Source organism: Taudactylus pleione, unplaced genomic scaffold, assembly GCF_031769625.1.
Source record: "Taudactylus pleione unplaced genomic scaffold, aTauple2 ptg000093l, whole genome shotgun sequence".
In the NCBI taxonomy this organism is placed as follows: Eukaryota; Metazoa; Chordata; class Amphibia; order Anura; family Myobatrachidae; genus Taudactylus; species Taudactylus pleione.
The window spans coordinates 10556599-10572459 of NW_028284495.1; the positions used below are offsets into that span (position 1 = coordinate 10556599).

The following is a 15861-nucleotide window of genomic DNA, read 5'->3' on the forward strand; positions in this document are numbered from 1 at the left end:
TGGCAAATATTAAAAAAAAGGCCCACCATTTGGAATCCATTTAATTTGAAAATAGTCTTGTAGTTTTGCAATAGCACAATACCCAAGAAATTAGATTACTGTTTTGAATGTTGGTGATCTAGGAACATCCTTTTTTTATGGGTACGTCCTGGTAATTTTGCTTTATTTGGAATTACATTGTTTTAGGACTTCTGTGGTGTATTATACTTTTCAATACAAGTGTAAATGCTACAATAATATGAAGCATCCCCAAAACATGATACTTCCAGCAGGATGCTTCATTGTAGGGATGGTGTTTTCACTGTGATGTGCAGTGTTTGGCTTACACCAAGCATAGTGCTTAGCAATTTTCTGAACAGTTTAGTTTTGGTGCCAGCGGACCATAAAATCTTCTACCACATGGTCGTATCGCCCACATCTGTTTGGGCAGACTGTATCCGAGCTTTGTTGTGAATTTGTTTAAACAAGTGCTTCATTCTTTCCACCCTCCCATATAACCCAGATTTATGAAATGTGTTGTATTACTGTCCCATGCACAGTTAGTTCTGTCTCTGTCATGGAAGACTGCAACTTGCCATTGGCCTCCTTTAATATAGCTCTTCATGCCCTGACACTCTGTTTTGGAGAATGGCCTGTTCTAGGCAGATTCAAAGCTTTTCCATATTTTATCCATTTTTTTTTTTTATTATTATGATAAGCTTAACTTTGCTTCGGGGTATTTTCAGTGCCTTGGGAATTTTCTTGCACCCTTTTCCTGATTGGTACTTTTCAATGACCTTGTCTCGGATCTACACCCTATTCTCCCCAGATTTGGAATACTTATGAGGAAAACGTGTGGAGGAACCTAAATACTATTATTATATAGGAGCATCAGTTTCTTGGATTAGAAATAAATAATCACCTTGTCTTTATATCTCCCTGCATTCTTTTTCTTTGCCTAGAGTGCCTGTACAGCTTTTCCTGTCATACTCCTCTGTTCATACAGATTTTATTGCACACTACTTGCTTCTTAGTTTTATTCATTGTCATTATTTTTTTTAGGGTCACATGACCTCTCTCGGTCAGTGTTCTATGATTTTATTTTTAGATGAGCGTTTGCCCGCTGGATGTCTGTTATTGCTCAGCAGAACTAATTTTACAAAGAGAGTAGTGGCATCTAATAGTGTGTTGTATGTTTTATATTGTAGTCATTGATCACAAAATGTATTTGTAAACATTATTTGCAGTTTTTCTTTAAGGGATTAGCAGAAAAAGATCCTTTGGACTAATAACTTGTGAGCCACTTAACCTGCAGTAACATTGAAAGGTTGCATGAGCAGCGACACTGATATGTAGTATTTGTCTCGGTACGTCATCTACTGGATTGGCATGTATACTGCAACTTCATATAGAACTGTTTGCTTTCGTACAGTGTGTATAATATATATATATATATATTTATATATATATATATGTATATGTGTGTGTATTTATATATATATAAATATATATATATATATATATATATATATATATATATATAAATATGTCGTTTTGGACTTGTGGAGCCTATAGAAATTCCGATAAAAAGAAAATTTTTGGTCTCCATAGTATATAAACAGTCCCTAAATGTATATTTGTCCCAAAAAACTATATTTCTATACATCTAGTCATTTTTGGCTTGAGGAGCCTGCACACTGCACATACCAAGTGTAAAGCGTGTGGTTTTTCCTTTTTTGCTTCTCTCCCTGATGTCACATTGAGATAATATATACCTTTTTTCTAGGTGACTAAGCTATACAATATTGAAAACGCAATCCAAATTCATCCCATAGTTTTTGCGTGATGGTGGAACAAACAGACAGACAAAAATTCTGAATTTTTTTTTGTCTCCATAGTTCATGCACAGTCACAAGCAATACATTTCTACAAAAAAAATTCTATGTACAGACACAACCATTACAACTTTATTAGAAGTATAGATGTTTTCTTGAAAGTTGTCTAGAAAGTATACAAATTTATTAAGTAGGGTTCCCCATTATGTGAGGTTTCCTCTTCACAACTATATGTACCTTGTCTAAGCAATGTAAGCCTATTTCTATCCTTTATGCAGAATAGGTGAACTTCTCAACTTGCTTTTTGGGGATTCATAGCATTGGGGAGCACCAATTTCAAGTACTCTTGCTCTTGCTTTTGGCTCTGCCTCTGAAATAGTGTGACAATACCTTGTGTTTGAGACAATACCATGGTCCAACTTTTCAATGTATGATGAACAGAAAGATTACTTCTTTTTTTTTAACTGTTTTTTCAGTTTAGAAGGTGTTTTTAAATGTTTGACATATTTTGATCTTCACGAATTGTTTGTCAAATATTGTAGCAGGCATTACTACTTGCAATTTAATCATCTTGAGTTGTTGGCCCAAATGTCCAGTCTATATGTATCACTGGAAGTGTCCTATTGCTGTTTTAATATCTCTGCCTTTGTTCCATAGTTTTCCTCACATTTCTCCCTGCAATTGGGGTTGCCATGTATGTTTTTTCTACTTGTTTTTCAACTTGGCTACCATCTTGTTAGCTTTGAATGCAGCCTAATTGCCATTGTGGCTCAACAATTTTTCTTTATTAAGCTGACCACACACTAGACCAACTTACATCCAAACATCCAACTAGTTGATTGGTTGGGATGAAAGCAAATGACAGTCAGCAATTTGCTCCCAAACGCCGTAAAATGGACTAAAAACTGTTGTTTGAACAAATTGTTTTGATCAAACATTTAACAAACTTGTCTGACTACCATTTTCATCTGTTTTCTGGTATTTAGGAGCAAATTGCTGATCATCATTTACTCCCCTACGTTACCAGATTTTCATTCCAACCAATCAACTAGTTGGCTGGTTGTATGAAAATTGGTCTAGTGTGTGGCCAGCTTTATTTACTATCAAATTAACAAATTTTTATAGTTCTGCACACTTGGTTTGATTTTCTATGGTCTTGCAGTTACATGACCATTTTTCTACTGATCTGAAAGCTGCTGAAACTCATATCACTGGTCTTCACTCACCGTTGTTATATTCTGATAACCTCAATTCCCCATTCCCACTTTCTGATCATCACCTTCTCTCTTTTAACCTGTCCCTCTCTCCTTCCCCTCCTCTACCTCCAAAAGCCTCAATTACTAAGCGTAACATTAACGCTATCGACACAGTTTCCTTTTCTTCCCTGCTTGACTCACTTCTCTCCCCTATCCTCTCTCTCTCCTGCCCTGAACAAGCCACCTCCCTATACAACGCCTCCTTTACTTCTGCTCTGGACTCCGTCGCTCCGGCGATCACTACTCACACTCGCAGATCTTCTCCTCAACCCTGGCATTCCAAATGCACCAGATACCTGCAAAAGTGTTCTCGATCTGCCGAGCGACAGTGGAGAAGATCACGCTCTAAGGCAGATTTTCTCCATTTCAAATTTATGCTCTCATCCTATAGTGCTGCACTCTCCCTCTCTAAACAGTCATACTTTAAGAATCTCAGTCCTCTAATCCCCAGCCTCTCTTCACCATTTTCAACTCCCTCCTTCGCCCACCCCCTCCTCGTCTCCCCTCCTTGCTCACTGTCCTTGACTTTGCTACCTACTTTACATCTAAAATTGATTCCATACGTCAGGACATCATATCCAACCAGTCCCCCAGCTCTCCACCTCCTCCTTTCCCAAATCACCCCTCCCCATCAAATTTACCAACTAACATCCTTCTCCCCTGTATATGGAGAGGAAGTCATGGCCCTCATCCGGTCCTCCCCGCCTTCCACCTCCCCCCTTGATCCTATCCCCTCCCGCCTCCTCCGCTTCCTCTCTCTCTCTGCCTGCTCCCATCTTGCCCACCTCATTAGCCTCTCCCTCTCATCAGGCACTGTTCTTTCTGCATTCAAGCATGCCCTTGTCTCCCCCATTCTTAAAAAAAATCTACCCTTGATCCTAACCTTCTTTCTAACTACCGACCCATCTCTCTCCTCCCCTTTGCCTCCAAACTCCTTGAGTGGATTGTCTACAACCGCCTTACCACTTTTCTTTCCCCCCACTCCCTCCTTGACCCTTTTCAGTCTGGCTTCCGTTCTCTTCACTCCACTGAAACTGCCCTCACAAAAGTCAGCAATGACCTCCTTGCTGCCAAATCCCAAGGCCACTACTCTCTTCTCATTCTCCTTGATCTCTCTGCTGCTTTTGACACTGTGGACCACCCTCTCCTGCTGAATATCCTCCACTCCCTTGGTCTACATGAAACTGCCCTCTCCTGATTGTCGTCCTACCTCTCTGACCCATCTTTCTCAGTTTCCTCTCATGACTCCTCTTCCCCCCCCACAGCCTCTTACAGTAGGTGTTCCCCAAGGTTCTGTTCTTGGTCCTCTCCTATTCTCCCTCTATACTTCCGCTCTAGGTGAACTCATCAGCTCTTTTGACCTCCATTATCATCTCTATGCTGATGATACTCAAATCTACCTTTCCTCCCCTGATCTCTCCCCCTCTCTTCTGACTCGTATCTCCAACTGTCTCTCTGCTATCTCTTCCTGGATGTCCCAGCGATTTCTTAATATGTCTAAGACAGAGCTGATCGTCTTCCCCCTGCATCACCTCACTTCAACCTATTTCTTTATCAATTAATGGAATAACTATCTCATCTAGCCCCAAGGTGCGCTGTCTTGGAATTATCCTGGACTCATCCCTCTCCTTCAAACCACATATCCAGAACCTTTCACAGTCCTGTTGTTTCCATCTCAAAAATATTTCTAAGATCAGACCCTATCTCACCCAGGATGCTACTATAACACTCATACACTCACTGGTCATCTCCAGATTGGACTATTGTAACCTCCTCCTATCTGGCCTCCCCAAATCCCATCTCTCTCATCTCCAGTCTATCCTTAATGCTGCTGCACGGCTTATCTTCCTCTCCAAACGCTCTACATCTGACTCCCCTCTCCTACAAGCCCTCCACTGGCTCCCCTTCCCTTTTAGAACCCAATTTAAGGTTCTCACGCTCGCTCACAAAGCCCTCACTCAATCTTCTCCCATGTACATCTCTGGTCTCATCTCCCTTCACACTCCTCTGTGCTCTCTTCATTCAACTAATGCACGGCGCCTTTCATGCCAACTGATTACTTCCTCCCACTCCCACCTCCCAAGATTTTGCCCGCACTGCTCCCCACCTCTGGAACTCTCTCCCACTCCCCATCAGACTCTCCACCTCTTTGCAATCCTTCAAACGGGCTCTCAAGACCCACTACTTCATCAAAGCCTTCCAGCTATCATTCTAACTCCCTGCTACATGCTCCTTCCTCCCCATCTACCCCATCTGTGTCAACCCAGTTTGTCTCCCCCCCCCCCACCTTTTTAGAATGTAAGCTCTCACGAGCAGAGCCATCTACCCTCTTGTGCTTCTCCTTACTATAGTGTCATTTACTTCTTACTCACCACTAGGGCACCTAACACTTGGTTGTTTATGCTCTGTTGCTTATCTGGGTGATATGGTCGCTAATATAGCAATATATATTCATGTCCTGTATAGTATTGTTCTGTAAGTCACTTGTCTACAAATTGTTTATGTACTTTGTAAGGCGCTCTGGAACACTTGTGGCGCCATATAAATAAATGATAATAATAATCGCTTAGTTCCCTTGGATAGTAGATCTATTTGTACAGCACAAGCTAGTCTGCAGTTGTTTGGGAAGTTGGTGAAAAGAGGCACCTCAGCAAACAGTGATCACTTTATTTGTTCAGGCAGGTCTTGCAATATACTATCACTGCAATACTCTCTGCAAGTTTAGGGTATCCCTCCTGTTTATAGCAAGTTCTAAATTCTGTTATTTCTCAATAGCCTTCTGTGGAGCACACACATATTTCAAAATCGTATCTTAATAGATATGTGTTTGTCTTTGTTCATTGCCTATCATTTTGGCTCTGCATCTGGTCAATCAAAACTGTAAGGTTTTTACTTTGAATCTAATTATCATCAGGTTATCAATGTAGTAGACAGCTCAGTCCTCTAAGTGTGGCTTTATCTGTAGCAAGTATGCATAATATATGATGATGATTTGCTGTATGTCATGTTTGTTGTAGTTTGTAATACAAAAATAATTTATGAAAGCACACTATTGATGATTTGTATTTCCACTTATTGACTAAGCATAAAAAGGACATGTACAACAAATTGTTTTATTTAACATTAGGCATATAGCCTAACCTATGTAGAACCTAGTTGAAAAAAAAAGATCTAGAACTTAGTGAGGCAGTTCTTCATCCAAGTGACATGGGAATTGAAAACCAATAATTAATTGTAAAGAGGTTTGCATTAAATGGCTGTACTCTACAGCTAAAGTTTGCATTTTAATGGTTTCTTTGAAATAATTTCTGTATACATATTTTCTAGATGTCAGAAGAAATCTTTGATACACAGCTTACCATGAAATTGGGTTACTACAAAATGCTGGAAGTTCTCTATTCTCGTCTGACCAAAGATGAGATTTATTCCAAAGAATCCAGAATAAACCATGCATTTGAAGGATCATTGAATGTAGAAGGAAATCAACTTACTAAGACATTAATGAAGTAAGTTCGGAATAATGGAAAGTCTGTTTTACTGTTTACTGATTATTTTGTCTAGATGAATAACTAAAGCTGCGTCCACACTGAAGCGATGTCTGGCCGATTTGCAGTGTCCTAATGACAAATCGACTACATCGCTCAATGCGCGCTCAATATGCACACTCCCGTAGTAGTCACATGTGACGTCAGGTTTGATGTGCTGCACATCGCTAGTGAACTATTGTGAGTTAATGAAGGAGGGAACAGTGAGTGTTCCGTTGTTCATTAACTTGTTCAAGTGAGACCGGCAATCCCTGTTCAATGGCATTCGTTCCGATGTTGGAGCAAATGCCCGTTGTCTCAGTGTGTACCTATCTTAAAGTTTAAATTCATTAACATGATTGTTTTTTTAGATTGAAAACTAGCTCTTATATAATAGGCTAATTAACAGTATTTTTGTAACTTATTTTATGCAGCTGCCTACAATAACTTTAATCTTGATAAACCAGCCTCTGGGCAGGTTTTTTCCTATTGTGTATTGTTTTCCCTCATGTTCAGGCTCTCAAGATGGTGAAAATAATACCATGTACATAATTATTGGAGAGCATTACAATGAAAAATCAATAATTTTTTTGAAAAAGTAGATTAATCACCCTAAGTTAGTCCTTTTTTTAAAAATTTTTTTTTAGTTTTACTAATTGATTTACATATAGTACTTTTAAGGGTAGATTTATCAAATCTTGGAGGGAAATAAAATGGAGAAGTATAACAAGCTACTTTGCATGGGATAAATAATAAAAATAACACCTCTAACAATTGACATACAGTACACAAGTGCCGATAGAGTCACAAGCAAACAAAAGGCTACAAATTACAGAGCTTTAACACTTACACAATATAATCTGTATTCCGGAAACCATTCAGAAAATAAAACACAGTTCTTTGTTTTATCAAGTCTGCAGAGTTGACAAATTTCTCATTTATCCAGAGTATATAGACCTTTTCCTATGGACGATCATTCTGTGGGGCAGTGGTGATGCTGAGTAAATGTCTACTAGATGCAAACTCTCGTCCAAACCATTTGATTCTATTGTTTTCCAATAATACCTGACATAACTTTCCCATCAAAAACTCTGGCTTAACCTCCTGTAAAATTACATGATTACTGTATGTTTTCCATATATATATATATATATTGGTTAGTTATATTTCAGACCCTTTATGCATTTCTTCTTTTGGGACATAACTGGGCAACCAGTTTTTTTCATATTCTTAAATAGGAAGACATTTTCTTTGAAGGTTCACATTTCATTAGAATTGGTTAAGATGAATGGGTAGTGTTTATTTACACTGAGTGACATCTCTTTGTTAATTCTATAATTAGAGACTGGGGGAATGGACTTGAAATTCACAGTCCTGCAGCTGTATGGCCAATTGATACGGATATGCTAAGCTAATTACTTTTACCACTTATTTCCATAGTGGGTAGGTAGGGACAGGAGGACAATAGCCTTTGATGACTCTTGTTAATAGTGATACTAAAAAAGTTAATTTGATTCACTAGACCAGTGGTTCCCAAACTGTGCGCCGTGTCACCCTGGGGTTCCTCGGGATACTTGCAGGGGTGCCTCCGGTTGGTGGTTCAGCACCAAATCAAATTATTTATGGTCAATGTAATGTAAATATGTGGGAAAACGAGTGCAATCCTGTCCACAACCACATAACTGAACATATGGATAACAGTTAAGCACAATTTACTTCACTTTACTTCATTTTTTTCTGAATTTCTCAATAACAAACTTAAACTTAGGGGTGCTGTGAAAACAATGCTGATACTCTAGGGTGCCGTGATTCAAAAAAGTTTGGGAACCGCTGACCTAGACTAAAGTTAGGTCTCTGAGATTAATTCCTTGAATAAAGCTAAAATAATATAGAAGCTGCAAAGGAATAATTTATTGCTGGCAATTTAAAAAAAAATATTTTTAATAATGTTTCTGTAATTGCATTGACATTGAGCAAAAAAAAAAATGAAGGACCTGGTTATTTCGAGTGATATACAAGTAAATCTATTAAGCGCTCATATATATGCGATTGGTACCAACAAAAAAATAAATACACAAGCAAAGCTTAACTAATGCTGGGTACACACTGGCAGATATATTGGCCGATCAACTGATCAGCCAATATATCTTGTGCCCATTGGCCAGTGTGTACAGACGATATGTCAGAGAGCGACGTCGTTCAGACATATCACGTCGGCTGTACTGCACAGCCGATGCCCAATATATCTGCAGCAGAGGCCACAAGGAGGGGCCACGACATGACCCCCGGCCAGCGGGACCCATGGCCAGAAGACAGATGATGGTTGTTCAGTGTGTATGAACAATCATTATCTGTAGATCACTCGATCTGCAGATATATCTGTTAGGTGTGTACCTAGCATAAGTATGCTAATGTCGATTGTGTGTATGAGTAGGAGAGGGAAGGAGGCGGGGATTTAGACTGAAACCAGAACCCCTGATGTGGTTGAGTAGCTGGCAGAAGCCAAAGGCACTCATACATGATAGGTGGCGAAGTTAAACTAAATTATCAACGTACAGACTTATGTTTAAATTAGGGATGTGCAGGCTCGGTTCTACTCGGTGCCGTTCAGTTTTTTTTACCGAATCTTATTGGGCATCAGCTGCCACGAGTTTTGGATAGCCAATAAGATTCGGTAAAAAAAAACCGAACGGAACAGAGTAGAACCGAGCCTGCACATCCCTAGTTTAAATATTACTAGAAGTTCTGAAAAGCCCTAGGAATATTCATGCTCATCGGATGGACTGCAGATTGCATCAGATTTTTTTTCTTATTTATTTATTTGTAAGCAAGGTTTACAAACATAGCATGGAAAATTACAAAAACATTAGAAGAAAAACAGAGAAATTGTAAGCACATACAGCCATGGCCAAAAGTTTTTAGAATGACTCTAGTATTGGTTTTCACAAAGTTTGCTACTTAAGTGTTTTTAGACCTTTTTGTCAGATGTTACTATGGTATACTGAAGTAAAATTACAAGCATTTCATAAGTGTCAAAGGCTTTTATTGACAATTTAAGTTTATGCAAAGAGTGTTGACCCTTCTTTTTCAAGATTTCTGCAATTCGCCCTGCCATGCTGTCAATCAACTTTTGGGCCACATACTGACCGATGGCCTCCCATTCTTGCGTAATCAATGCTTGGAGTTTGTCAGAATTTGTGGGTTTTTATTTGTTCACCCGTCTCTTGAGGATTGACCCCAAGTTCTCAATGGGATTAAGGTCTGGGGAGTTTCCTGGTCATGGACCCAAAATTTCGATGTTTTGTTCCCCCGAGCCACTTAGTAATCACTTTTGCCTTATGGCAAAGTGCTCCATCATGCTGGAAAAGGTATTGTTCGTCACCAAACTGTTCTTGGATGGTTGGGAGAAGTTGCTCTTGGAGGATGTTTTGGTACCATTCTTTATTCATGGCTGTGTTCTTAGGCAAAATTGTGAGTGAGCCCACTCCCTTGGCTGAGAAGCAACCCTACACATGAATGGTCTCAGGATGCTTTACTGTTGGCATGACACAGGACTGATGGTAGCGCTCACTTTTCCATCTCCGGACAAGCATTTTTCCAGATGCCCCAAACAATCTGGAAGGGGATTCATCAGAGAAAATAACTTTACCCCAGTACTCAGCAGTCCAATCTCTGTACCTTTTGCAGATTATCAGTCTGTTCCTGATGTTTTTCCTGGAGAGAAGTTGCTTCTTTGCTGCTTTTCTTGACACCAGGCCATCCTCCAAAAGTCTTCGCCTCACTGTGCGTGAAGATGCACTCACACCTGCCTGCTGCCATTTCTGAGCAAGCTCTGCACTGGTGGTGCCCCGATCCTGCCGCTGAATTAACTTTAGGAGACAGACCTGCCTCTTGCTGGACGTTCTTGGGCGCACTGAAGCCTTCTTCACAACTACTGACCCTCTCTCCTTGAAGTTCTTGATGATTCAATAAATGGTTGATTTAGGTGCAATATTTCTTGCAGCAATATCCTTGCCTGTGAAGCCCTTTTTGTGCAAAGCAATGATGACTGCACGTGTTTCCTTGCAGGTAACCATGGTTAACAGAGGAAGAACAATGATTTCAAGCTCCACCCTTCTTTTAAAGCTTCCAGTCTGTTATTCTAACTCAATCAGCATGACAGAGTGATCTCCAGCCTTGTCCTCGTCAACACTCTCACCTGTGTTAACGAGAGCATCACTGACATGATGTCAGCTGTTTCTTTTGTGGCAGGGCTGAAATGCAGTGGAAATGTTGTTATTGAGATTAAGTTCATTGTCATGGCAAAGAGGAACTTAGCAATTAATTGCAATTCATCTGATCGCTCTTCATGGTATTCTGGAATATATGTAAATTTGCATCATAAAATTTTTGGCCATGGCTATACAATAGAAAATAATGAAATTCTACAAAGATATAAAGGAGGGGGGAAGTGTGTGTGTGGGATGTGGGGGGGTGACACAAAAGTACAGTAGCATGGATTTTAAGTGTGCTTCGTATGCAGAAAGCATTAGATTAGGGGAGCGGAGGAAATGAGGAAAGTAAAGAACAAGGGACAACAACGTTTCTGAGTCAGCAGTTTGATCGAAAGAGGAAAGCCCATACTGTATATAACTAGGGGGCCCATTCAGTTTGGTTGAATTTGTCATTTTTATTCTGAAGATAAGTGATATTTTTTTTTCCATTCTGGGCTGGACATGATATAGGAATTTAGAGAAGTGAGATTAGGAGGAGTAGTCTGCTTCCAAGAATTACCATTCTATCACTTGGCTGCAGCTAGAATGTGGGAGGCTAGTTTTCCTAAGTGTGGATCAACATCTGGGAAAGGGTGGCAAAGTAGGTCTGTCCAGGGGTCTTTCATTTGAACCAGGGGTATTGAAGGAGTGACAAGAGGAGAGACCTAACTTTTATCCCAGAATGAAAGAGTTCAATAAATACATCTTCAAAGAGAATATCGACCCATGGATAATCATGTCTCCAGCAAAGTGTATACCAGAGTTTCTGCCCTCTGCTTAAAAAAACACTATAGAGTCCCGGGAAGTCTATTTAAATTTTTATACTTCCCCTCTACTGGAGAAATAGGAACAAAGACAAGTGGAACGTGGAACTTCGTAAGTGGGACTTTATTGATATCACTAATAAAACTTGTAAAGCTGTCCCAGAACAGAGAGATTTTAGGCTAGGACCACCAGATGTAGACAAAAGATCCTATCTCACCATAGCCAGTTAAATATTTTAATTGTTTTTAATATAAACATCCTCATCCTAAAACCAGCGTACAGACCTAGCTAATTAAAAGTGCAAATAAACTGCACATAAAGGCACACAAAAAGAAAACAACGAAGTAGAGGTATTTTATTGTTATTTACTTACTGAATATAACCGGTCGTTCATGTCTGTTGGGTATCTTAGTAAAGAAGATTCTGTAGTAATTTTTCTTTCTTTGATTTATTCCATGCTAAGGTCATGCCATGAAGCATACACTGAGAACATGTCTGGTGAAACCAAGCTACTGGAGAAGAGGAGACTATACCACTGTGCAGCATACAACTGTGCTATATCCGTTGTGATCTGCTCTCAGACGGACAGCAGATTCTACCAGGCATTTCTTTTCTCAGAAAAGACAGAGAAGGTAATTTCTGAATAAAATTGTACTGGCAAAATGATTACTGCAGTATAACAGTTATATGATGGCGGTTGGCAAAATTAAGTATAGTTTTATGAATGAAGCGCAATAAAACGTCTTTCTTTAGAATGTTGTATATCCTTTTGTATACAGCCAAAAGTTGAGTTGAGAATGACACAAGTATTGGTTTTCACAAAGTCTGCTGCTTCAGTTTTTATGATGGCAATTTGCATATACTCCATAATGTCATGAGTGATCAGATGAATTGCAATTAATTGCCAAGTCCCTCTTTGCCATGACAATGAACTTAATCCCAAAAACAAAATTTCCACTGCATTTCAGCCCTGCCATAAAAGGACCAGCTGACATCATGTCAGTGATTCTCTCATTAACGCAGGTGAGAGTGTTGACGAGGACAAGGCTGGAGATCACTCTGTCATGCTGATTGAGTTAGAGTAACAGACTGGAAGCTTTAAAAAAAGGGTGGAGCCTGAAATCATTGTTCTTCCTCTGTTAACCATGGTTACCTGCAATGAAACACGTGCAGTTGTCATTGCTTTGCACAAAAAGGGCTTCACAGGCAAGGATATTGCTGCAAGTAAGATTGCACCTAAATCGGGTGTAGTAGGTATTACCGCCAGACACATGGCCGGCGGTTCAAATCCCGACAGCGGCAGCCCGGCAAGGGTGAAAATCCCGATCGTCCCTAAGGTAAGTATCGCTAACCTAATTCTACCCCCTAACCCTCCCTTAGAGGTGCCTAACCCTAACCTCCCCCCCAAGTACCTAACCCTAATCCCCTCTCTAAGTGCCTAAACCTAACCCTTCCCCCCTTCCCTGCTGCCTAAACCCAAGTCCTCCGGGGGGGTGCCTAACCCTAAACTCCCCACGGGGGTGCCTAACCCTAACACCCCCTTCCACTAGCCTAAACCTAACCCTCCCGGGCGGGTGCCTAGCCCTAAGTCCCCCCGGAAGCCCTAAAACCCCCGTGACTGCCCGCGCCCAGCTTACCATCTTTCGGTATGCCGGGAGTCGGTCTTCCGGCGTCTGATTAATGGCAGGCTTCGAGATTAGAAAGTCTGGAAGCCGTCGGTCGGCATTTAGACCGTCGACTTCCAAACTACATCCCCCTAAATCAACCATTTACCAGATGATGATGAACTTCAAGGAGAGAGGTTCAATAGTTGTGGAGAAGGCTTCAGGGCACCCAAGAACATCCAGCAAGCACCAGGACCGTCTCCTAAAGTTGATTCAGCTGCTGTATCGGGGCACCTCCAGTGCAGAGCTTGCTCAGAAATGGCAGCATGTAGGTGTGAGTGCATCTTCACGCACAGTGAGGCGAAGACTTTTGGAGGATGGCCTGGTGTCAAGAAAAGCAGCAAAGAAGCAACTTCTCTCCAGGAAAAACATCAGGAACAGACTGATATTCTGCAAAAAGGTACAGAGATTGGACTGCTGAAGAGTGGGGTAAAGTTATTTTCTCTGATGAATCCCCTTCCAGATTGTTTGGGGCATCTGGAAAAATGCTTGTCCGGAGATGGAAAAGTGAGCGCTACCATCAGTCCTGTGTCATGCCAACAGTAAAGCATTCTGAGACCATTCATGTGTGGGGTTGCTTCTCAGCCAAAGGAGTGGGCTCACTCACAATTTTGCCTATGAAGCACAGCCATGAATAAAGAATGGTACCAAAACATCCTCCAAGAGCAACTTCTCCCAACCATCCAAGAACAGTTTGGTGACGAACAATACCTTTTACAGCGTGATGGAGCACCTTGCCATAAGGCAAAAGTGATAAGTGGCTCGGGGAACAAAACATAGAAATTTTGGGTCCATGGCCAGGAAACTCCCCAGACCTTAAACCCATTGAGAACTTGGGGTCAATCCTCAAGAGGCGGGTGGACAAACAAAAATCCATAAATTCTGACAAACTCCGAGCATTAATTAGGCAAGAATGGGCGGCCATCAGTCAGTATGTGGCCCAGAAGTTGATTGACAGCAGGCCAGGGTGAATTGCAGAGGTCTTCAAAAGAAGGGTCAGCACTGCAAATATTGACTCTCTGAATAAACTTAATGTAATTGTCAATAAAAGCCTTTGACACTTATGAAATGCTTGTAATTTTACTTCAGTATACCATAGTAACATCTAACAAAAAGGTCTAAAAACACTGAAGCAGAAAAGTTTGTGAAAACCAATACTTGTATCATTCTCCAAACTTTTGGCCATGGCTGTACACCTTTATATCAGCAATGTAAGACATTTTACAGTGTCCCTTTTATAACGAGCTACTTTTGCTATCCTCAGTCATTATCTGTACGGCGCCACTGTAAACATTATGCCGTTTATGTCAGTATTCTCTTAATTTCAGAACATTGAGCATTTAACATTTAGGTTATAATTAACTGTTTTTTTTTTCTGTTCAGAATCTGCTCATTCTTGAAAATGTAATAGACCTTCATCGTAATTATTCATTTCCCATTGAGGTTGAGGTAAGGTAGAAATATTTGATTTTTTTTTCTTTCTTGACAGAGTATATATACTTTGGGGGTAATTCAATTAGAACCTATAATTTTTGGGGTAAACAAAACTGGATTTCAACGCTTGAATTGCCTTCGGCAATTCAATTTGACCCCATTTTATTCGCCTGAAAAATTATCTATTTTTGGGAGAATACACACAGGATCCGTGATAAGCTCATGGATCCCCATGTGTTAACGCAGGGGCCTGTCCGAAAACAGATAGTTATCGGGGATTTGTTTTCCTGAGCCTGCTGAGCGCCTGAAAAAAATGACCGATAAGCAGCCTATACGGGAGGGGGGGGAGGGTAGCGAATGCACTAATCGCGCACCACCCCTTCCCCGGGATTTGCCCCTAGCTGAGGGGCTCACAGGGCCCCCCCTCCTCAAAGCTGTGGCAAATAGTCTCTTTTTTTTCTTTTTTTTTTTTTAGGGGTTGTGGCCATACACCCCCATAAGTGCTGGCTTTCGGGGCTAATTGATATATCCCGGGGGATAATTGAATTCCCCCCTTTATGTCTAAACTACATTTGTTATAACTTAAGAATCATAAGGTTATGCTTTTCCTATTGATTTGCTTATCTCTGACAGTCTTTAGAATGGTCAACATGTTTAGGTGTGATCAGTCTTGCATTTACCCAAATAAGAATGACGAGTGCGTCATACTACAGAGGATGCTTTAAAAATACCAGCCCTATGCATCTAACAGAGTAAAAAGTCTTTAATCCCTGAATTATTCTGCCCATTATAAAGTGCAGGTTTCTATAAGAATACATGTGGGTGACATGTATTTGGCATGTATTTTTTTCTGAGATGCTAGTGAAGTCCAAATAAAAGATGATATTGTATAGCAAATTGCATTTGTTTGTATATAGAAAAAAAAATCCTGCATTGTTATATACATTTTTTTTTTATTTCTTTCAGTCAGTGTGAGGATTTTTCAACATTGAATTAACCTGTAATTAAGAACATTTAGTATACCTTGGGGTTCATTCAGTTTTATACTTTATAATTTGAACTTTAGGTGCCAATGGAACGAAAGAGAAAATATTTAACAATTCGCAAGGAAGCAAGAGAAGCTGCAAATGTGGATTCTGGTATAGTGATTG

General features: G+C 40.3%; 1 protein-coding gene across 1 annotated transcript in view; it reads left to right on the forward strand.

Moving 5' to 3' along the window:
• PRKDC (protein kinase, DNA-activated, catalytic subunit) overlaps positions 1-15861 on the forward strand; it is a 418309-nt gene that overhangs the window by 208932 nt on the left and 193516 nt on the right. Inside the window, exons 42-45 of the mRNA XM_088469547.1 lie at positions 6398-6576; positions 12076-12244; positions 14660-14725; positions 15777-15849. Of these exons, the coding sequence (XP_088325673.1) occupies positions 6398-6576; positions 12076-12244; positions 14660-14725; positions 15777-15849 (487 nt within the window). The remainder of the gene's footprint in view (positions 1-6397; positions 6577-12075; positions 12245-14659; positions 14726-15776; positions 15850-15861) is intronic.